General features: G+C 44.7%; 1 protein-coding gene and 1 pseudogene across 1 annotated transcript in view; one reads left to right on the top strand and one right to left on the bottom strand.

The window, feature by feature from the left end:
• Positions 1-23053, bottom strand: part of LOC126252719 (facilitated trehalose transporter Tret1-like) — a 60930-nt gene that overhangs the window by 6913 nt on the left and 30964 nt on the right. The window contains exons 4-5 of the mRNA XM_049953622.1: positions 19175-19483; positions 7579-7687 (exon numbers count right to left, since the gene is read on the bottom strand). Of these exons, the coding sequence (XP_049809579.1) occupies positions 7579-7687; positions 19175-19483 (418 nt within the window). The remainder of the gene's footprint in view (positions 1-7578; positions 7688-19174; positions 19484-23053) is intronic.
• LOC126254649 (5S ribosomal RNA) lies at positions 20232-20349 on the top strand (annotated as a pseudogene).

A 23053-nucleotide genomic window follows, 5' to 3' on the forward strand; every position in this document is an offset into this window, starting at 1 on the left:
GCAACACACAGTAATTCTGTACTACATATAATGTTTGTAATCTTATTTGTATGTAATTTTATTTATTCCGTTTTAGATTAATTTCATACAATAGCAAAGAGATATTTTAATGTACCCATATCGACTATACAGCATCTGTAAGTTAACATCGTTATGACTGTAAGCTCTTTGCAAATATTGTTCTCGTTTGTAATGTGAAGCTGGGCCACGTTTTGTAAACGTTATTCGTGTGTGCTGCGTGTGTAATTAAGATGATGAGGTTGAAAGTGACGTCCATTGCCTGGAATAGCACTCACATAGTGCATATTGAAAAGTGTATTAAGCTTGCGTTCGAAAACATAAACGCACGAATATTTCGTCAGGCAGAACTACACAGCTAGTAAGTACACTAACCTGCAAGTTTACTAATGTTTATAAAAACCATCTCATGAGCAATTACATTTTGTAAAAGAAGTAAATCTTTCGTAAAAATACCATTACTGATATGACAACAAAAATATTTCTTTTCTTTCCCAGTGCAGCAAACGAATAACATAAACAAAACTAGGTCCAACTAAGAATGCTTGTAATCTGCCATCTGAAGATGGATTTGTAAAGAAAAATCCGAAACCGGTCATGGTCTGAAGATAATAAACCTTTTCAAACCATACATGTGGCTGGTAGCTGTTTTTTATATAAATTATAAACCTTAACTACACTCCTGGAAATTGAAATAAGAACACCGTGAATTCATTGTCCCAGGAAGGGGAAACTTTATTGACACATTCCTGGGGTCAGATACATCACATGATCACACTGACAGAACCACAGGCACATAGACACAGGCAACAGAGCATGCACAATGTCGGCACTAGTACAATGTATATCCACTTTTCGCAGCAATGCAGGCTGCTATTCTCCCATGGAGACGATCGTAGAGATGCTGGATGTAGTCCTGTGGAACGGCTTGCCATGCCATTTCCACCTGGCGCCTCAGTTGGACCAGCGTTCGTGCTGGACGTGCAGACCGCGTGAGACGACGCTTCATCCAGTCCCAAACATGCTCAATGGGGGACAGATCTGGAGATCTTGCTGGCCAGGGTAGTTGACTTACACGTTCTAGAGCGCGTTGGGTGGCACGGGATACATGCGGACGTGCATTGTCCTGTTGGAACAGCAAGTTCCCTTGCCGGTCTAGGAATGGTAGAACGATGGGTTCGATGACGGTTTGGATGTACCGTGCACTATTCAGTGTCCCCTCGACGATCACCAGTGGTGTACGGCCAGTGTAGGAGATCGCTCCCCATACCATGATGCCGGGTGTTGGCCCTGTGTGCCTCGGTCGTATGCAGTCCTGATTGTGGCGCTCACCTGCACGGCGCCAAACACGCATACGACCATCATTGGCACCAAGGCAGAAGCGACTCTCATCGCTGAAGACGACACGTCTCCATTCGTCCGTCCATTCACGCCTGTCGCGACACCACTGGAGGCGGGCTGCACGATGTTGGGGCGTGAGCGGAAGACGGCCTAACGGTGTGCGGGACCGTAGGCCAGCTTCATGGAGACGGTTGCGAATGGTCCTCGCCGATACCCCAGGAGCAACAGTGTCCCTAATTTGCTGGGAAGTGGCGGTGCGGTCCCCTACGGCACTGCGTAGGATCCTACGGTCTTGGCGTGCATCCGTGCGTCGTTGCGCTGCGGTCCGGTCCCAGGTCGACGGGCACGTGCACCTTCCGCCGACCACTGGCGACAACATCGATGTACTGTGGAGACCTCACGCCCCACGTGTTGAGCAATTCGGCGGTACGTCCACCCGGCCTCCCGCATGCCCACTATACGCCCTCGTTCAAAGTCCGTCAACTGCACATACGGTTCACGTCCACGCTGTCGCGGCATGCTACCAGTGTTAAAGACTGCGATGGAGCTCCGTATGCCACGGCAAACTGGCTGACACTGACTGCGGCGGTGCACAAATGCTGCGCAGCTAGCGCCATTCGACGGCCAACACCGCGGTTCCTGGTGTGTCCGCTGTGCCGTGCGTGTGATCATTGCTTGTACAGCCCTCTCGCAGTGTCCGGAGCAAGTATGGTGGGTCTGACACACCGGTGTCAATGTGTTCTTTTTCCATTTCCAGGAGTGTACAATAAATGTTCGAAATGTCCACCATTCGCTTCTACACATGCTTCATTACGCGAACCCAGTTTCGTCGCACTCGTTCACACGCATGCACATTGGCCTTTATGGTACTGGCAGCATCTAAAGTCTTCTGCGTCAATTCGTCCACGTTATTTACTGGCTCAGCATGAACAAGTTCCTTCATGTGGCCCCAAAAGTAAAATCCAGTGGATTTAAATCAGGGCTGCGTGCTGGCCATCGACGTGGACCCGAACGCCCGATCCATCGTCCTGGAAATCGACTATCCAAAAATCCGCGAACTCTGTGACCAAAGTGGGGTGGAGCACCATCGTGGAGGAACCACATGTTATGACGTATGCCTAACGGAATGTCTTCTAACAAAGTTGGTAGCAATGTTTCCTCTAGAAACGTTCGGTAACAGTTACCAGTCAAACGTGCAGGTAAAACATGGGACCCAATAATGTAATTATCGAGCATACCCGCCCACACATTTACGGAAAATCGTCGCTGAAAATGTGTTGCCACTACGTAACGAGGATTGTCTACACTCCACGTGTGCATGTTATGGAGATTAGTTACTCCGTCGCGAGTGAAACACTCTTCATCTGTGACGAGTATTTTGTTGACAAAATCATGCTGCGCACTGTGTAACAAAAACCACTCTGAGAATTCACGTCGTGGAGGGAAATCTTGTTCTTCCAATGCTTGTACGCGTTGAATGTGGTAAGGCCGCAGACGCTCCTCTTGCAAAGAGCAATGAACGATAGTGTGCGATATACCCTCGTGGCGGGCGATGCTTCTAGTACTCTGAGAAGGATCCTCCTGGATGCGGTCCAGAATTCTTCCCTCAGCTTCCAATGTACGATCGGCGCGTTGTGGGCCTCTGCCTTCTGCGCGGGGCAGTAAAGAGCCAGTATCTCTCAATCTAAGGAAATTAAATACGTACTCGTCAGTTGTATTCTGTCATGATGTAACAAAAACGTAAAGCATATCAGAACGGAAGATACGTTTCGCATACGGACGAAAATTTACAAAGGTGCAGACAACTACTGTACTTTATTAAGATGTAAATGCACAATAACCGCATACAAGTAGAGAATTACAATGACACAAACCTTTAGCACACAGCAGCAAATGTCTTTCGTGCAGGAAGTCGTCGTTGTGGGAAGCGTTCTCGATAAATTCGTACAGCTGCCCTCGCAACACCTTTTGCCTCGCCATAAATTAAATGCATATCGCATAGTTCAGCTATAGTAAATCTCCTTTCCATCCTAACAGTTAACAGAGTTGCAATAACATCTGCACAGGTTACTCGCCTACTGTCGTCGCTCGGTGTATTACAATGACGCAGCCACTCAGGCCGCAGTTGCCTATGTGTTTCCGATTTACGCTCGCTATGTCAATACGCGCAGCGGGCAATAACAGGAACCGATTGCTTACGTACGTGCACGGCCAAGTATCTATTTTTCCAAAACCATTATCCTGAGACGAGGCATTTGATACGGTTCCGCACTTACGTTTAGTGAAAAAAATACGAGCTTACGGAATATCGGACCAGGTTTGTGATTGGATTCAGGATTTCCTAGAAGAAAGAACACAACATGTCATTCTTAACGGTTCAAAATCTGCAGATGTAGAGGTAATTTCGGGAGTACCGCAAGGAAGCGTGATAGGACCTTTATTGTTTACAATATACATAAATGACTTAGTTGACAACATCGGTAGCTCCGTGAGGCTATTTGCAGATGACACGGTTGTCTACAAGAAAGTAGCAACATCAGAAGACTCGTACGTACTCCAGGAAGACCTGCAGAGGATTAATGAATGGTGCGACAGCTGGCAGCTTTCCCTAAACGTAGATAAATGTAATATAATGCGCATACATAGGGGCAGAAATCCATTCCAGTACGATTATGCCATAGGTGGTAAATCATTGGAAGCGGTAACGACCGTAAAATACTTAGGAGTTACTATCCGGAGCGATCTGAAGTGGAATGATCACATAAAACAAATAGTGGGAAAAGCAGGCGCCAGGTTGAGATTCATAGGAAGAATTCTAAGAAAATGTGACTCATCGACGAAAGAAGTAGCTTACAAAACGCTTGTTCGTCCGATTCTTGAGTATTGCTCATCAGTATGGGACCCTTACCAGGTTGGATTAATAGAAGAGATAGACATGATCCAGCGAAAAGCAGCGCGATTCGTCATGGGGACATTTAGTCAGCGCGAGAGCGTTACGGAGATGCTGAACAAGCTCCAGTGGCGGACACTTCAAGAAAGGCGTTACGCAATACGGAGAGGTTTATTATCGAAATTACGAGAGAGCACATTCCGGGAAGAGATGGGCAACATATTACTACCGCCCACATATATCTCGCGTAATGATCACAACGAAAAGATCCGAGAAATTAGAGCAAATACGGAGACTTACAAGCAGTCGTTCTTCCCACGCACAATTCGTGAATGGAACAGGGAAGGGGGGATCAGATAGTGGTACAATAAGTACCCTCCGCCACACACCGTAAGGTGGCTCGCGGAGTATAGATGTAGATGTAGATGTAGAACTGTGTTTTTCTGGGACAACCGTAGGAAATACGCAAACATGTTACCAGCATTGCATTGCGAGATGTGCCATCTGTATAATTTTGGCGCCTTATACCGTTTACACCCTGTATATCTTCACATTTCCCTCTCACTCCAGGAGATACAATGAAGTATGAGAATTTCAGTTGAGCTGCTTCTCACGAATAATAACTTCCAGAGCATCAGAGAACAAAAACGAACTTTACAATATAACTATCACAGACTTTGGAATATAAACCAAATCGCAGATGTTACTTCACAGAGCGTAACAGCTAACTTTTATATCAGATAGATGACTTCAAATAAATTATTGTAATTTATATATCACTGTTAATGAAATAAAGAAAAACGACGGTAAATACACAGTAAGAAGTGGCATATTGCCTCAGAGTGGTCAGCCTTGGTACGTTTCAAAATGTACCCTAACCAGTAAGTTACACCTGTCTAGCCAATAAAAGCGCCATGAGTGTTTCGTTCTAGTACAGGGTAAATCTTAGCATATTTTGCAAAGAATGTAAAAAATTTTTGGTTTCTTTTAAGTGTTATTTTACAGTTGATGCAAAGACTGAACATTCATCCACGAGTCAGAGATAGAACTTCCTTGATCCTGTCAACAAGTAAGGCACAGATATTGAACTTTGAAAACAAGGTGACAGCTCCGGGGTACAAGGATAGAACTAGTACACTGAAGCGCCAAAGAAACTAGTATAGGCATGCCTATTCAAATACAGAGATATGTAAACAAGCAGAATACGGCGCTGCGGTCGGCAACGCCCATATACGACATCAAGTGTCTGGCGCAGTTATTATATCGGTTACCGAAGCTACAATGCCGGGTTATCAAGATTTAAGCGAGTTTGAATGTGGGGTTATAGTCGGCGCACGAGCGGTGGAACTCAGCATTTCCGAGTTAGCGATGAAGTGGTCATTTCCCCGTACGACCATTTTACGAGTGTACCGTGAATGTCAGGAATGCGGTAAAACATCAAATCTCCGACATCGCTGCGGCCATAAAAAGATCCTACAAGAAGGGGACGAACGACTACTGAAGAGAATCGTTCAAAGTGACAGAAGTGCAGCCGTGGTGTGTTTCTTATGCTTTTGTTGCAGTTTTCAAAGCTGGGCCATCAACAAGTGTCAGCGTACGATCCATTCAACGAAACATAATCTATATTGGCTTTCGGAGCCTAAGGCCCACTCGTGTACCCTTGATATCGGCACGCCTCGCCTGGGCCCCTGAACACCGACATTGGACTGTTCATGACTGGAAACATGTTGCCTAGGCGGGCGAGTCTTGTTTCAAATTGTATCGAGCGGATGGAAGTGTATGGGTATGGGTATGCATCCATGGACGCTGCATGTCAGCAGAGGACTGTTCAGTCATGGTAGCCCTTGCTACCCGTGTAGCCGCCTCCTGCGTGTGGTGGACTCCTGACCTATTCAAATTCAGACTGTGTATTTTTTGTGTCTGTCTGCTTAGAATAGTATTTTAATCGGGGTAGTTTTTGAGCAGACATAGCCTTGGTCAGGTTTGTTTTTATACAGTGCCCCATTTAGGTCTAAAAATTGTGTGTTATCTTGCTGAATAAAATGATTTTATAGCCACAAGTGTTTTATAACAGTTTAGATGTGGAAATAGCATGAGCCAATTAATTTAAGAGTACATGGTCATGTTTTTGGTATAAATTTAGTCACACACGCACGCACACACACACACACACACACATACACATACACACACACACACACACACACACACACACACACACGTCTGTGTTGGGGGGGGGGGGGAGAGGGGAAACAACATTCTGACACTTTACATAAACATTGTATTTTTGTGTTGCTCAAGCATTTTATGGGCATTTTAGACACTAAATTTAATATTATGACACTTGATAGCTATCATATCTTTGTAAAACAATTTAGATGTGGAGATATTTAATTTGAGGGTCCATTGTGCCTTACACCAAGTAAGTATAGTACAGAGGTGAAACTGAGAACGCTCACAAGCACTTCTTGACCCGTAAGTGTGTGTGTGTGTGTGTGTGTGTGTGTGTGTGTGTGTGTGTGTGTGTGTGTGTGTATTGCTGACATCTAGGCTTACATATCTGAGATACGAAAATAACGCAAATCACACCTTTTATATAGTTTTTTGTTAAATAATACGGATAGTTAACATGGCACGAAATTCTATTCGTTCAGATACTTTTGAAAATGATACAAAACATTCTGATCGTTGATCTACTTTCAAAATTGTAGAAATTTGATATCTTTCCCATATTTTTGAACATGGCACCATAATGGCTGGAAGCAGAGTAGCTGCTTTTGCTATCTTGATTTTTTATTTTTTTATTTGTTTTAATTTTCCAATAGCTCAACTGGGCTAGAACAGCCATCTTGCATTTCTGAATTTCGCTGATTAGCTGCGAATGCTTGAATTATGGGCTGGAGTCGCCATACCCATATTCCCATTCTCATGGTGTAAGCACAGTAAGCTGTCTTCTGCATGAGTGACTAACTGGTAGCTCTTCAAGCCTCTAACACAGTGTCTGTTTACTATAGTATTTGGTGAATAAATGCCACGAGAAGTTAATGTAATCATGCAGTTACAATTCCCTTAAAGAATGGAAAGTAAAAGAGAAATTTCATTGATTATCAGTCCTGGGCGATCAATTTAATTTAGTGTTATTCAAGAACTGGTTTTTATACATCCCAAAATTAAATCATCATGAGTTTAAATTTTTATTCATAGCATGTTATGTACTGCAGTTTATGTCTCAAATGTTTCATTTGACACACCTTGCCTGCATATAATAGATCTGAACGCTTTTTCCATTAGAAAAACTCATGAATAGTGATCAGAGTTCAACAACAAACCTGAGGTGTAGGTGATGATGTAGAAGACGAGAGCAGTGAGTGGCAGCCAGCCGATGTCTTCGACGTTTTTTCCCGTGTCACTCAGGTAGAAATACACAGCTAAAACCGTCTGAAACATAAAGATGCATTAAAATAATTAGTTACTTTAGTTACTCATCATAGCAGTTAGTGGAGTGTGTGTATCTAACAGTATCCGTATAGTTCGACGCAAATGTCACACATGCATAGAGCGAAATGTACAGATAATATCAACTACAGACACTGCACTAACTGCATTTCGCGCAAAAGCAAGGCAGACTGATGAGAAGAATATTCTTTCTCCCTAAGCAGGAATCACACGAACTGTGTGCAAGCGCTATAGGACATAGATACTATGAGATATGGAAATTTGTGTCTGCCCATGAGGTGTGCACAGATAGCCGAAGTGGATAAGGTGTCCATACGCAATAAGTGGGAAGCCCGGATTCGAGTCCTGGTCTGATACAAATTTTTATGTGTCCATAGTAAACCATACGGGTGAAGTAATATAGTATTCGATTTGTAATTTTCAAATACATAGAGCTGCATGCGTATCTGAAGGAACACACATTGCTGAGGATGTAGAGCTATATTAAATTAGATGGATCTCTGAAGAACGTTTGCATCGAACTATTGAAAAGTGGCTACACTGAGTCACAGCGCCAGAGATTGCGCCAAAGATTATTATTCCGCCGCCTCCACTGGGCAATAGTAGTTCAGAGGATGTCGAGGGCAGTTGTTGTTCTGTTGGGCGAGAGAGTAGACGCTGTTCGGTTGGTGTAATGCATAGATGGAAGAAGTTACAATTGTCAGAATATATTTGAGAAAGGAGATGGGCTTTTGATTTATGATGCTGGTGTAATAAAATATTTTCGTCAATGTATTACAGTTTTCTTTAATGACAATCCCTCTTGCTCACAGGTACAGTCAACAAAGCATGTGGCTCGTGTTCATTTATTAGACTTGTAATTCTGGTTTCTATGTGTAATTATAGTATTTCTGGTTTTTCAATTAGTTCATTGTAAATGGTGTTTAAAATATTTTGTCGTATTGAGAAAGAACCGAGCCAGATACATGCACGTTGAGCCACACTACCACACACAGAACAGTTACACTTGTGCTTTGCTGTTTCGTAGCTTTTGTAGTTGCAGGGGACTTAATTAATCAATTGTGTTAATGGAAATTCCTTGTCATTCTTTATTTTTATTCTATGCAGTCAGATTGCGTGCTAATACTAGTCAGGGCCAACCGGTTACGAGACTTCGTAACCGGTCACACAGCTACTAAAATTATTGCATTTATTCATTAATATTAGCCCCTTTTCTTATTAAGCCCCCATGCACTATATGGACACCACCAAATACGGACATTGCACTAACTATACTTCACACAAGTCGAACTGAGGAGATAAACGATGTATCTCTTTATGCATGAATCATACAATCGGTGTTCAAGCATTATGGGACGTAAACTGACATAAGGAAGATTGGCTCGGTATGGGGTCATGTACGGATAGCCGAAGTGGTTAGAGTGCTCGCGATAAGTGGGAAATTTGGGTTCGAGTCCTGGCCCAGCACAAATTTTCATTTCAAAGATAGCTCCATCGTTCTTTCGTTCAATATTTTGTGTTCCTTTCTCTCGATTTATATTTGAGATAGCACTTTGAGTGTACCGTTTCTTTCCTCCGATACTTTTACATTGAAATAATAATGAGTGAACGAACAACAGCCCAAACGATAGCATTCAGACAAATCAGATGTAGTAAGCTGGCGGGTGTCGGTGATTTCCATCAAGGATTGCCACCTGTGAAGAAAACAAACATAAGGGAGAAGCTTGCTAAAATGTTTTAAGTTCATCAAATATGGCGTTTGTACTGGACTTCTACATATCTGAAGATGGAAAAGTCGACTGGATTCTCCCTCATTTACGATACAATAGATTAGGCCAAAAAGTTTGAATATAATACAGGATATGGAGAGAAACAGAAGGAAACAAGGAAACGGTGTAAGGAAAGCAGAAACGGAATGAAGATAGTGTGCCATACAAAGAAATCCAAAGTGGCAATAACAGAAAAGAAGTAATCTAAGCAGTGCTGACCTGCGTCATCATCAGAATTTTAATGAGACTGCCGTACAGATTTAAATAACACATTGACGGAAAAAATTCTCAAGACCAAGAAGGTGATTTGCGATGTAAACGAAAGTTGCTGGGCGTTTTTACATCCCAAAGATGATACCCACCAATTTTTAGCCAACCCCATAAGAATGGCGCTAGCAGCACCAGTATGAAGACGCAAATCAGGTTTGCTTTCAACACATTCTGTAGCGGTCGTGAGCTTTAGTTACCTTTGAGGTTGGACGTGGTGAGCTCATGTTTGTCAGGAATGTCTTTCAGTTGACATAGACGCCATTATCAACACCTCACTGAGACTGAACGAGGTCACGTAAATAGGGCTACGAGCTGCCGTATGTTCTTTCTGCGATGTTGCAGAATGTCTTGGCAGAACTGCAGCCACTGTAGAGACTGCTGGCAGCGGTGGTCGTGGGGATGTACGGTCGCAAGAAGAAGGGCCTCTGGACGGCGGTGTGGCGCTACAGAGAGGGAAAACCATCGTGTTCGGCGTATGGCTCTGGCGCATCGTACTGTATCCGCAGCAGGAATTTGAGGAGCAGTTGGCATCACAGTCACACATCAAACCGTTACAAATGGGTTACCTCGAGGACAGCTCCGAGCCAGACGCCCTGTAGCGTGCATTCCACTGACCCCAAACCACCGTCATCTGCGACTTCAGTGGTGTCAGGCGAGAGTACAGGGTGTATCATAATTAATGGCGTAAACGCATACAGTTGAAAGCACACGATGCTAGAAGCAGAACAGTCTCAGTAAACATAGGGTCGAAAATGCATACCTTAAGAGCTACGAGCAATTTTTCATCTTCGATACAATGAAACAAATCTCTTCTACTGCAAGCTCTTTGCTTTCCGTATTTTGGGAAGTGGTAGTGTGGACCAAAATTAGAAAAAAAATGTCCAGCAAACATGTGCTCAAAAACGCATGGCTTAAAAGTTACGAGCACTTGATCATTACTAGAGTTGTGTTTCAAAGTAGCAAAGATGAACAAGTGTTCACAGCTCTTAAGGAATGCAGTTTAGAGCACATGTTTACTGGACGCTTTTTTCTTGTTTGGTGCATACTACCAGTTTCCTAAATATGGAAAGTAAAGAACTTACAGTAGAAGAGATTTGTTTCACAGTATCGAAGATGAAAAATTGCTCGTAGCTCTTAAGACATACATTTTCGACCCTATGTTTACTGAGACTGTTCTGCTTCTAGTATCATGTGCTTTCAACTGCATGAATTTACGCTATTAATTATGATACCCTTGTATACTGGAGAGCAGGAATGAGATCTGTTGTGGCTTCTGATTAAATCTGGATCTGCCTCGGTGCCAATGATGGTCGTGTGTTTGTTAGAAGGGTAACTGAGGGCCTGCAACTGACCTACCTGCGTGCTAGACACACTAGACCTACTCATACAGTTATGGTCAGGAGTGCGATTTCGTATGACAGCAGCAACATTCTCGTCGCTTCCCATGCACCCTGAGTCCAAAGCTGTATGTCAGTCTAATGATTCGACCTGTTGTGCTGTAATTCACGAACAGCATTCTAGTGTGTGTTTTCCAACACGATAACGCTCGCACAAGCACCGCTATTCTAACCCAACGTGTTGTAGAGGGTGTCGTTATCTTTGGCTGTTCAATCACCAGTCGAGCACATATGGGACATCGTCGGACGGAATTTCCTGCGTCGTAAACAACCAGCATTAACCGTCGTTGAATTGACCGACCAAGTGCAACAGGCATGGAAGTCCATCCCACGAACCGAAACATGGCACGTCTGTATAACAAAGCACGCACGTTAGTATGGTTTGCATTCAAAATTCTAGCAGTTACACAGGTTATTAATGTACCAGCAGCTTATCCCGTGGTTACATTAACCCGTGATCTTGCCATGTTAACCACTCAAACATCTTACCTACAAAAATGTATTCCCGAAGCTTCAAAACTCTGAATTGATTATTTTTTGGTGTTGCGTTTTTTTCCCATCAGTGTATTATGAAATTAAGTTGTGAATTTCTTAAGTAGTATTCGGTAAGTCACAGGCTCGAATCTCACTAGCTGCAAACACTTTTTTCCTTTAAATTAAATTCTGTCTTTATTGTGGAATACAAAACTTAGGTAACAAAAATTGAATCATAATCTTTCATAAAAATAGATTCTTTCACTTTTAATTATTGATAGAATATAAATTAATTAGTCTTTGATACAAACAAACGAACTGACTTATTGTTAAATGAAATATATATGGTTCCGAAAAATGGAACATCAAACAAAAAATGAAATACTTTTCTGCTTCTAGAAACTGAGCAGCGGTTTTGATATATATATATATATATATATATATATATATATATATATATATATATATATATATATATATATATATATATATATATATATATATCAGTTCATGACATCCGGTCTACAAATTTACTCTCTCTGATGGACACACGTCCAGATCATCCGCTGTCAAAACTCCGCCATCTCTCTCCCCACATCCACCACTGCTGGCGGCTCACCTCCAACTGCACAACGCTACGCGCTGTTAACAGCTAACTGCCCAACACTACAATACCAAATTCCAACAATGCAAACCAGCCAAAGACTGCACGCAACACAGCCAGTGATTTTCATACAGAGCGCTACATGGCGTTACCAACATAAAAACCTAAACAGCCTACTTACAACGTAAGCGTACGTTCACGACGAGAGTGGGCCACAAATCATCGTATGGTAGTGACGTGAAAATACTCGAATAGTGTAAGACTAACTATCACGATAATGGAGGATGAATTTGCAGAATATAAAGAAATAATGTTTAAGACACACCTTCTCTGACAACATACCGTCAAAATGCTGTACCAAAACAGGCTGCAGAACAACGTGCAAAGAACAGAAGTTTCCACAACTACTTGCAACACTTGAAAGAAACTGTTTTGCGATCAGCAACAGAAGCCCTTGGAGAGGGTGAAAAGGAGAAGAAATATGTAAAAGAGTTTTCCAGTGAATTGGAAGACATTACTCTGGAAAAGAAGAAGGCATATGTGAGATGGTTATGTGACAAGACATCTAAATTAAGAGACTTATATGTCAAGATCAGGCAACAGGCTGGAGAAGAATGCAGACTGGAACAGGCTGTGCAGGATAGTAGTTGGCTCAGTAGGATATAATAAGTCTGCTAAAGCTTGGAAAGTTATTACAAAATAAAAAATGCCAACGACTGCAAGAATATTATAAAAAAGTTCCTGGTTCAGAGTGGATGTGACATTATTCAAGGTTATTGCAGGTAAAAAGGTTGAACTAGGAAGAGAAGAAGGTAATATCTTAGGAGAAAACAGTTTAGAAATAACAGAGGACCATATCAAAACAGCTCTGTCTGAAGCAACTGTAGACAAAGCCCCAGGGCCAGGAATATACGAATGGAGCATCTGAAGTATGGAGGAAGTGCAGTGATGAAATATCTGTGGAAACGTGCTGGGGAAGAAAACAGGTGGGAGAAGATTCACCTACTTAACGAATTTTTCATATGTCTCCTCGATGTACAAAAAAAGTGACAAGACAGTACGCACAATTTATAGAGGCATGAGTTTCATCCCAGCAATAGCTAGGTATTTTTCCAATATTTTGAGTAAGAAAATACAAAAGTGCGTGTCAGATTTAAGTGAGGAGGACCCAAATGGTTTCAGGCAAGGACGATCATGTCTTGATAACATTCACTAGACCAGGCAATTATTGGAAAGATATACAGAAATAAAAATCAAAGTGTATGCATGATCGTTGTGGACCTTCAGAAAGCGTATGATAGTGTCCCTAGACTAAAACTGCTGGAAGCGATGAGAGGAGTTTTTTGGGAGAGAAATGTATGGATTAAAAAGTTACACTAGAACACGAAAGTTGTGATTAAAATGAGAAACAAGGTTACTTTAAATATTTTCATTGACAAACGTATATAACGAGTGTGTGGAATGTCACCGTTCCCATTTAATATTTATTTGGGATAGACATTGAATGGCCGATACAGGAAATACTGAGGCACGGTAATAAAGATTAGTGACGATACTTTTCACTTTGTTTTAGTTGCGGATGACTAGCTAATATTCTCTCAAGATCAAAAGGATGTGGAGTACATGATGAGGAAGTTTAAACAGGAATGTAACAAGTAGTGTTTGGGAATAAATCTGACAAGATAGAATGTATGTATATGCAGCAGGATTGGTGAAAATTGACACAGAGCAAGAAGAAACAAAATCCTGCGGAAACTATAAATATACTCTGGCATATGTGACAATGATCTTAATACGAGAATAGCAATGCGATAGAGAGCTACTAAAGTTTTGCATGGGATTGTTGTTGTTGTTGTTATGCTCTTCAGTCCTGAGACCGGTTTGATGCAGCTCCCCATGCTACTCTATCCTGTGCAAGTTTCTTCATCTCCCAGTACTTACTGCAACCTACATCCTTCTGAATCCGCTTAGTGTATTCGTCTCTTGGTCTCCCTCTACGATTTTTACCCTCCACGCTGCCCTCCAGTACTAAATTGGTGATCCCTTGATGCCTCAGAACACGTCCTATCTACCGATCCCTTCTTCTAGTCAAGTTGTGCCACAAACTCCTCCCCAATTCTGTTTAATACCTCCTCATTAGTTATGTGATCTACCCATCTAATCTTCAGCATTCTTCTGTAGCACCACATTTCGAAAGCTTCTATTCTCTTCTTGTCCAAACTATTTATAGTCCATGTTTCACTTCCATACATGGCTACAATCCATACAAATACTTTCAGAAACGACTTCCTGACACTGAAATCAATACTCGATGTTAACAAATTTCTCTTCTTTAGAAACGATTTCCTTGCCATTGCCAGTCTACATTTTATATCCTCTCTACTTCGACCATCATCAGTTATTTTGCTCCCCAAATAGCAAAACACATTTACTACTTTAAGTGTCTCATTTCCTAATCTAGTTATCGCAGCATCACTCGATTTAATTCGACTACATTCCATTATCCTCGCTTTGCTTTTGTTGCTGTTCATCTTATATCCTCCTTTCATGACACTGTCCATACCATTCAGCTGTTCTTCGAGGTCCTTTGCTGTCTGACAGAACTACAATGTCATCGGCGAACCTCAAAGTTTTTATTTCTTCTCCATGGATTTCAATTCCTACTCCGAATTTTACTTTTGTTTCCTTTACTGCTTGTTCAACATACAGATTGAATAACATCATGGATAGGCTACGAACCTGTCTCACTCCCTTCCCAACCACTGCTTCCCTTTCATGTCCCTCGACTCTTATATTGCCATCTGGTTTGTGTACAAATTGTAAATAGCTTTTCGCTCCCTGTATTTTGCCCCTGCCACCTTCAGAATTTGAAAGAGAGTATTCCAGTCAACATTCTGAAAAGCTTTCTCTAAGTCTACAAATGCTAGAAACGTAGGTTTGGCTTTCCTTAATCTATTTTCTATAATAAGTCGTAGAGTCAGTATTGCCACACGTGTTCAAACATTTCTACGGAATCCAAACTGATCTTCCCCGAGGTAGGCTTCTACCAGTTTTTCCATTCGTCTGTAAAGAATTCGTGTTAGTATTTTGCAGCCGTGGCTTATTAAACTGATAGTTCGGTAATTTTTACATCTGTCAACACCTGCTTTCTTTGGGACTGGAATTATTATATTCTTCTTGAAGTCTGAGGGTATTTCGCCAGTCTCATGCGTCTTGCTCACTAGATGGTAGAGTTTTGTTAGGCCTGGCTCTCCCAAGGCTGTCAGTAGTTCTAATGGAATGTTGTCTACTCCCGGGGCCTGGGATTACATGGAATAATAATATTCGGCAGAACACTAAGAAAAAAATATATTTCCACATTGCGGTAGAGAAGATAATTGTATATGGAGGTGAGATGTGGCCTCAAACAAGAAGAATTAGGGAGAAAATTAGAACAGTAGAAATGAACTATATGACAAGATGTCTGCAGTCAATGAGGAAAAATAGGATATGAAATGAGGAGCTATAGGGGTGAATGGAGATACGTGCAACACAGCAAAATCTTTGGAGACTAGAGCACTTCTGTTGTACGTGCACATACAGTGAATGCTTAACCACAAGTGGCCAACGGAGATTTTAAAAACGGGAGCCGCATGAAAGAAGAAGGAGAGTATGAGCAGCGCTAAGATGGGAAAAATACACGACTGCCATTAAAATTGCTACGCCACGAAGATGGCGTGCTACAGACGCGAAATGTAACCGACAGGAGGAAGATTAGCTTTTTAGAGCATTCATACAAGGTTGGCACCGGTGGCGACACCTACAACGTGCTGACATGACGAAAGTTTCCAACCGATTTCTCATACACAAACAGCAGTTGACCGGCGGTGCCTGGTGAAACGTTGTTGTGATGCCTCGTGTAAGGAGGAGAAATGCGTACCATCACGTTTCCGACTTTGATAAAGGTAGGATTGTAGCCTATCGCGATTGCGGTTCATCGTATCCCGACATTGCTGCTCGCGTTGACCGAGATCCAACGACTGTTAGCAGCATATGGAATCGGTGGGTTCAGGAGGGTTATACGGAACGCCGTGCTGGATCCCAGCGGCCTCGTATCACTAGCAGTCGAGATGACAGGCATCTTATCCGCATGGCTGTAACGGATCGTGCAGCCACGTCTCGATCCCTGAGACAACAGATGGGGACGTTTGCAAGACAACAACCATCTGCACGAACAGTTCGACGACGTTTGCAGCAGCATGGACTATCAGCTCGGAGACCATGGGCGCGGTTACCATTCACGCTGCATCACAGACAGAAGCGCCTGCGATGGTGTACTCAACGACGAAGCTGCGTGCACGAATGGCAAAACGTCACTTTTTCGGATGAATCCAGATTCTGTTTACAGCATCATGATGGTCGCATCAGTGTTTGGCGACATCGCGGTGAACGCACATTGGAAGCGTGTATTGGTCATCGCCATACTGGCGTACCACCCGGCGTGATGGTATGGGGTGCCATTGGTTACACGCCTCGGTCAACTCTTGATCGCATTGACGGCACTTTGAACAGTGGACGTTACATTTGAGATGTGTTACGACCCGTGGCTCTACCCTTCATTCGATCCCTGCGTAACCCTACATTTCAGCAGGATAATGCACGACAATCCTTTCTGGATACAGAAAACGTTCGACTGCTGCCCTGGCCAGCACATTCTCCAGATCTCTCACCAACTGAAAACGTCTGGTCAATGGTGGCCGAGCAACTGGCTCGTCACAATACGCCAGTCACTACTCTTGATGAACTGTGATATTGTGTTGAAGTGGCATGCGCAGCTGTACCTGCACACGCCATCCAAGCTCTGTTTGACTCAATGGCCAGGCGTATCAAGGCCGTTATTACGGCCAGAGGTGGTTGTTCTGGGTACTGATTTCTCAGGATCTATGCACCCAAATTGCGTGAAAATGTAATCACATGTCAGTTCTAGTATAATATACACTCCTGGCAATTGAAATAAGAACACCGTGAATTCATTGTCCCAGGAAGGGGAAACTTTATTGACACATTCCTGGGGTCAGATACATCACATGATCACACTGACAGAACCACAGGCACATAGACACAGGCAACAGAGCATGCACAATGTCGGCACTAGTACAGTGTATATCCACCTTTCCACCTTTCGCAGCAATGCAGGCTGCTATTCTCCCATGGAGACGATCGTAGAGATGCTGGATGTAGTCCTGTGGAACGGCTTGCCATGCCATTTCCACCTGGCGCCTCAGTTGGACCAGCGTTCGTGCTGGACGTGCAGACCGCGTGAGACGACGCTTCATCCAGTCCCAAACATGCTCAATGGGGGACAGATCCGGAGATCTTGCTGGCCAGGGTAGTTGACTTACACCTTCTAGAGCACGTTGGGTGGCACGGGATACATGCGGACGTGCATTGTCCTGTTGGAACAGCAAGTTCCCTTGCCGGTCTAGGAATGGTAGAACGATGGGTTCGATGACGGTTTGGATGTACCGTGCACTATTCAGTGTCCCCTCGACGATCACCAGTGGTGTACGGCCAGTGTAGGAGATCGCTCCCCACACCATGATGCCGGGTGTTGGCCCTGTGTGCCTCGGTCGTATGCAGTCCTGATTGTGGCGCTCACCTGCACGGCGCCAAACACGCATACGACCATCATTGGCACCAAGGCAGAAGCGACTCTCATCGCTGAAGACGACACGTCTCCATTCGTCCCTCCATTCACGCCTGTCGCGACACCACTGGAGGCGGGCTGCACGATGTTGGGGCGTGAGCGGAAGACGGCCTAACGGTGTGCGGGACCGTAGCCCAGCTTCATGGAGACGGTTGCGAATGGTCCTCGCCGATACCCCAGGAGCAACAGTGTCCCTAATTTGCTGGGAAGTGGCGGTGCGGTCCCCTACGGCACTGCGTAGGATCCTACGGTCTTGGCGTGCATCCGTGCGTCGCTGCGGTCCGGTCCCAGGTCGACGGGCACGTGCACCTTCCGCCGACCACTGGCGACAACATCGATGTACTGTGGAGACCTCACGCCCCACGTGTTGAGCAATTCGGCGGTACGTCCACCCGGCCTCCCGCATGCCCACTATACGCCCTCGCTCAAAGTCCGTCAACTGCACATACCGTTCACGTCCACGCTGTCGCGGCATGCTACCAGTGTTAAAGACTGCGATGGAGCTCCGTATGCCACGGCAAACTGGCTGACACTGACGGCGGCGGTGCACAAATGCTGCGCAGCTAGCGCCATTCGACGGCCAACACCGCGGTTCCTGGTGTGTCCGCTGTGCCGTGCGTGTGATCATTGCTTGTACAGCCCTCTCGCAGTGTTCGGAGCAAGTATGGTGGGTCTGACACACCGGTGTCAATGTGTTCTTTTTTCCATTTCCAGGAGTGTATTTGTCCAATAAATACCCGTTTATCATCTGCATTTCTTCTTGGTGTAGCAATTTGAATGGCCAGTAGTGTACGCACAGGATGTAATGGAGAACAAAATCTGAAACCAGATGACTGCATGAAAGAGGCCACTGGAGGTCAAAAACGCTGAAGAAGGAGAAAAAGTGGCATAAAGTCTGTGTGTACGAGTGGGTGTCGTTCAGAGTGTATGTTGTACTGTTGCAAGACTTCCCTTCCCCATGCAGCACTGCCAAATTTCTCTCTCTCCATCCACTTCCATCCTCTTCCCCCCCCCCCTCCCCACTCCCCCTTTCCTTTGGGTCTACATCTGCCATGTTTTTAAGGATTGATGGAGGATGGTGGAGGAACAGGTGATGACCTTGGGAGAGGGGAGGAGAAATCTGGTAACAGTGCAGCCTATGCTCATAATGGCACCCACCTCCTTTCATCTGTGCACCACTATTTACTTCAGTGGTGCAGTACAAATCAAACATGTGTCATAAGAATTGGCTGTATGGCAGTGAAACTTGTCTGAGCAGCGAGTTCTCACCAGGGCAATGGACATGCCAGTTGAGGAGAAGATGAGCAGTGGCCTGCGACCCAGGCGGTCCACCAGGAAGGGCGTGACGCACGACTCGAGCAGCATGGTGCCGTTGACGATGATAGGCGCCACCCGGCTGTCCACGTCGCCGCCAGCGGCGTCGAAGATGCTCTGGCTGTAGAAGAGCACCGCGTTGATGCCCGCCAGCTGCTCAGCGCAGACCACGCCCAACGAGATGACCAGAGCGCGGCGGCACCTGCGGGACCGGAACAGGTCCAGCACCGACGCTTCGTTCTCCTTGGACTCCTCCACTGCTCCCTGTAAGGAGAAACGTTCATGTCGTCCCAGTCAGCAGGTCTCAAGACCCAACACCAAATGGGTATGCCACCATACGGGGTGTCCAACATAGAACCTCTGTTTTTCCTTTTTTTTTTTTTTATACATCGAAGACAAAGATCGATAGAAGAACACATGAAACGATGTGTCTAATTTTATGCGGAAGTTTCGAAACAATAGTTACAAAAGCTGCTCCCATATGGTGCTGGACACTATACAGCTCGTATGAGGATGCGTAAAAAAGCTCGTTCTCTGCAAGCAGATTAACGATTCAACTGCGTCCCGCGTGGCAGCATAGTTCTGGCAGTCAATCTATTTTCTCCCATTATTGCTCCTTCTCACCTCACTTAAGACTTTCTCGCTATTGGGCCATGGCAGATGTATAAAACTTTTTCCTAACGTTGCCTCTCCAACTGCGGGGGATCTACAGAGCTAGAATGGCGAACTGCATCCAGAACCCGGGGGGGCGGTGAATACATCGGTAGCTTAGAGGGCACCACAGTGTATTACCTGACTTCCGGTACAAGATTATCGCTGGTAAGGCCAGCATTCGCGAGTGAAAGTAGCGGAGAAGAAAGCTTTATACATCGGCCACGACCTAATAGTCCGATAGTTTTATGTGATATCAATACAGGCGTGAAAGCTTATATTGTATTTTCCTTCTCCTGCTTTTCTTACTGTTGCAGTCACCCATCACAAATAAGTTTTCGTCTTCCTTAACTATCTGAATGGCAACGGCCTTGCCGCAGTGGATACACCGGTTCCCGTGAGATCACCGAAGTTAAGCGCTGTCGGGCGTGGCTGGTGCTTGGATGGGTGACCATCCAGGCCGCCATGCGCTGTTGGCGTTTTTCGGGGTGCACTCAGCCTCGTGATGCCAATTGAGGAGCTACTCGACCGAATAGTAGCGCCTTCGGTCAAGAATACCATCTTACGACAGGGAAAGCGGTGTGCTGACCCCATGCCTCTCCTATCCGCATCCTCCACCGAGGATGATACGGCGGTCGGATGGTCCCGGTAGGCCACTCGTGGCCTGAAGCCGGAGTGCGTTTTTAACTATCCGAATAATTTCTTTTATCTCAGCACACATTCTTTTAACCTGTTTATCATGTGTACTACTATGGCGGGTGTTGGCTTTGTGTTTATTTTGACTACGATAAGCGTTCCGCATGCTGATCATATAAGCTTACCAGCCTTCCTATTTTTTTCATGATTATTCTTACTCCTGCAATATCCGCATTCGAATCTGTGTTTATAATAATGTACTCACACAACCAGAAGTCCTGGTCTTCCTATCATATCAGTTCAGTAATTCCCACTATACCTAACTTTAACCTATCCGTTCCTTTTTTAAATTTTCCAACCCGTCTTCCCGACTAAGGGCTCTAACATCCCACGCTCCGACCCGCAGAACGCCAGTTTTTGTGTTTACTGATGATGCCAGCCTCCAGAGTAGTATCCATCCTGAGATTCGAATGGGGGACCATTTTATCTCCGGAATATTTTACCCAAAAGGATGCCATCATCATAAGGCCATATAATAAAGTGCCCTCGGGGAAATAAAAGTATCAGCTATAGTTTGGTTCAAAATGGCTCAAATGGCTCTGAGCACTATGGGACTTAACATCTGTGGTCATCGGTCCCCTAGAACTTAGAACTACTTAAACCTAACTAACCTAAGGACAACACACACATCCATGCCCGACGCAGGATTCGAAACTGCGACCGTAGCGGTCATGCGGTTCCAGACTGAAGCGCCTAGAACCGCACGGCCACTCCGGCCGGCCAGCTGCAGTTTCACCTTGCTTTTAGCCATTCGCAGTACCAGCACAGCAAGGCTGTTTTGCTGGTGTTACCAGTTCAGTGAGTCACCCAGACAGTTGACCCCGGCAACTACTGGAAAGGTTGCATCTCTTCTTCAGGAGCCCCTAGCGAAGTACACCAAATATAGGGTAACATTCGATATATGAGGAGAAGTGCTATTGGTCCAAAACTGCAGCCTTTGCTTTACTGGTCATACATTCCCTGCAGAAAGCTACACTCTAGAACCAAACCATTACGAACACCTGCTTAAGAGCACGCTGGTCCTCCTTTGGAATTCATTGCTGCAACGAAAGTATGTGCCATGGATTTAGCGAGTCCTTGGTTGTGTTCTGGAGGTATCTGGCACCAGATGCCTCCGCACAGGTCATGGAACACCGCGCGACCGCTACGGTCGTAGGTTCGTATGCTGCTTCGAGCATGGATGTGTGTGATGTCCTTAGGTTAGTTAGGTTTAAGTAGTTCTAAGCTCTAGGGGACTGATGACCTCAGAAGTTAAGTCCCATAGTGCTCAGAGCCATTTGAACCATGCAACACCTGCACATTACGAGCCGATGGTTTGCGGGAGCGAAGCTATCGCTCAATAGCGCCCCAGATGTGTTCAATCTGGTTCAGATCGGGCGAATTTGGTGGCCAAGACATCAACGTGAGTTCGCTATAATATTCTTCCAACCACTATAGTAAGATTCTGGCCTTGTGACACAGACACTTATCCTGTTGGAAGATGACATCGCCTTCGACGTAGACATTTAGCAGGAACAGGTGCTTTGATTACTGCCACAGGTCTCCTGGAAGAACAGATGGATATTCCCAAACGCACAATAAACACCCCTCAGCGTTGCTTCAGTGCCGTGTTGCATATTTCGAACACCCGCTCGCCTTGATGAAGGGGTATCGAAATACGACCATCGACCTGGTTCAACAATAAAAGTAATTAATCCGACCGGACGGCACGTTCCCATTGACGCATGGTCTAATACCAATTATGGCGTGTCCACTGCAGTCGTAACTGACTGTGTCGTTGGCGTCAACAACATGTCAGGGTCGCAACAACGTGCATTGTGCGGTGCACTCCGGAACACTTATGCCTGCACCGGTATTATACTCTGCCGTCAGATCTGCCACAAATCACCACCTATTCCGTTTTACAGAGTGGGAAAGCGTCAGACCGTGTTCTGCCTTGGGACATGGATGTCGAACACATGGTCGCCGACTCGTCGTATCACCATTTTCCTACCACTTTCCATTGACGCTCACGACAGTAGCACGTGAACAACCGACTAGCTTCGCCATTTCCATGATACTCGTTCCCGGAGCCGCACCTACCGCCGGTCTTTTTCTAAAGGACAGCCCTTACAGTCTCCTTTATGCATGTTGTAAGTAGGCTGTTTAGGTTTTTTTATTGGTAACGCCACCTCTGTATAAAAATCTGTAAGTAGGCTGTTTAGGTTTTTTTATTGGTAACGCCACCTCTGTATAAAAATCACTGGCTGTGCTGTGTGCAGTCTGTGGCTGCTTTTCATTGTTGTAATACTCGCCATTGTAGTGTTAGGCAGCTGGCTGTGAACAGCGCGTAGCGTTGGGCAGTTGGAGGTGAGCCGCCAGCAGTGATGGATGTGGGGAGAGAGATGCCGGAGTTTTGTAATTTGTCATGAACTGATATCAAGGTAAATACATTGTTTGTTCTCTATTAATATCTTTCATTTGCTAACTATGCCTATCAGTAGTTAG

Source organism: Schistocerca nitens, chromosome 4, assembly GCF_023898315.1.
Source record: "Schistocerca nitens isolate TAMUIC-IGC-003100 chromosome 4, iqSchNite1.1, whole genome shotgun sequence".
Lineage (NCBI taxonomy): Eukaryota > Metazoa > Arthropoda > Insecta > Orthoptera > Acrididae > Schistocerca > Schistocerca nitens.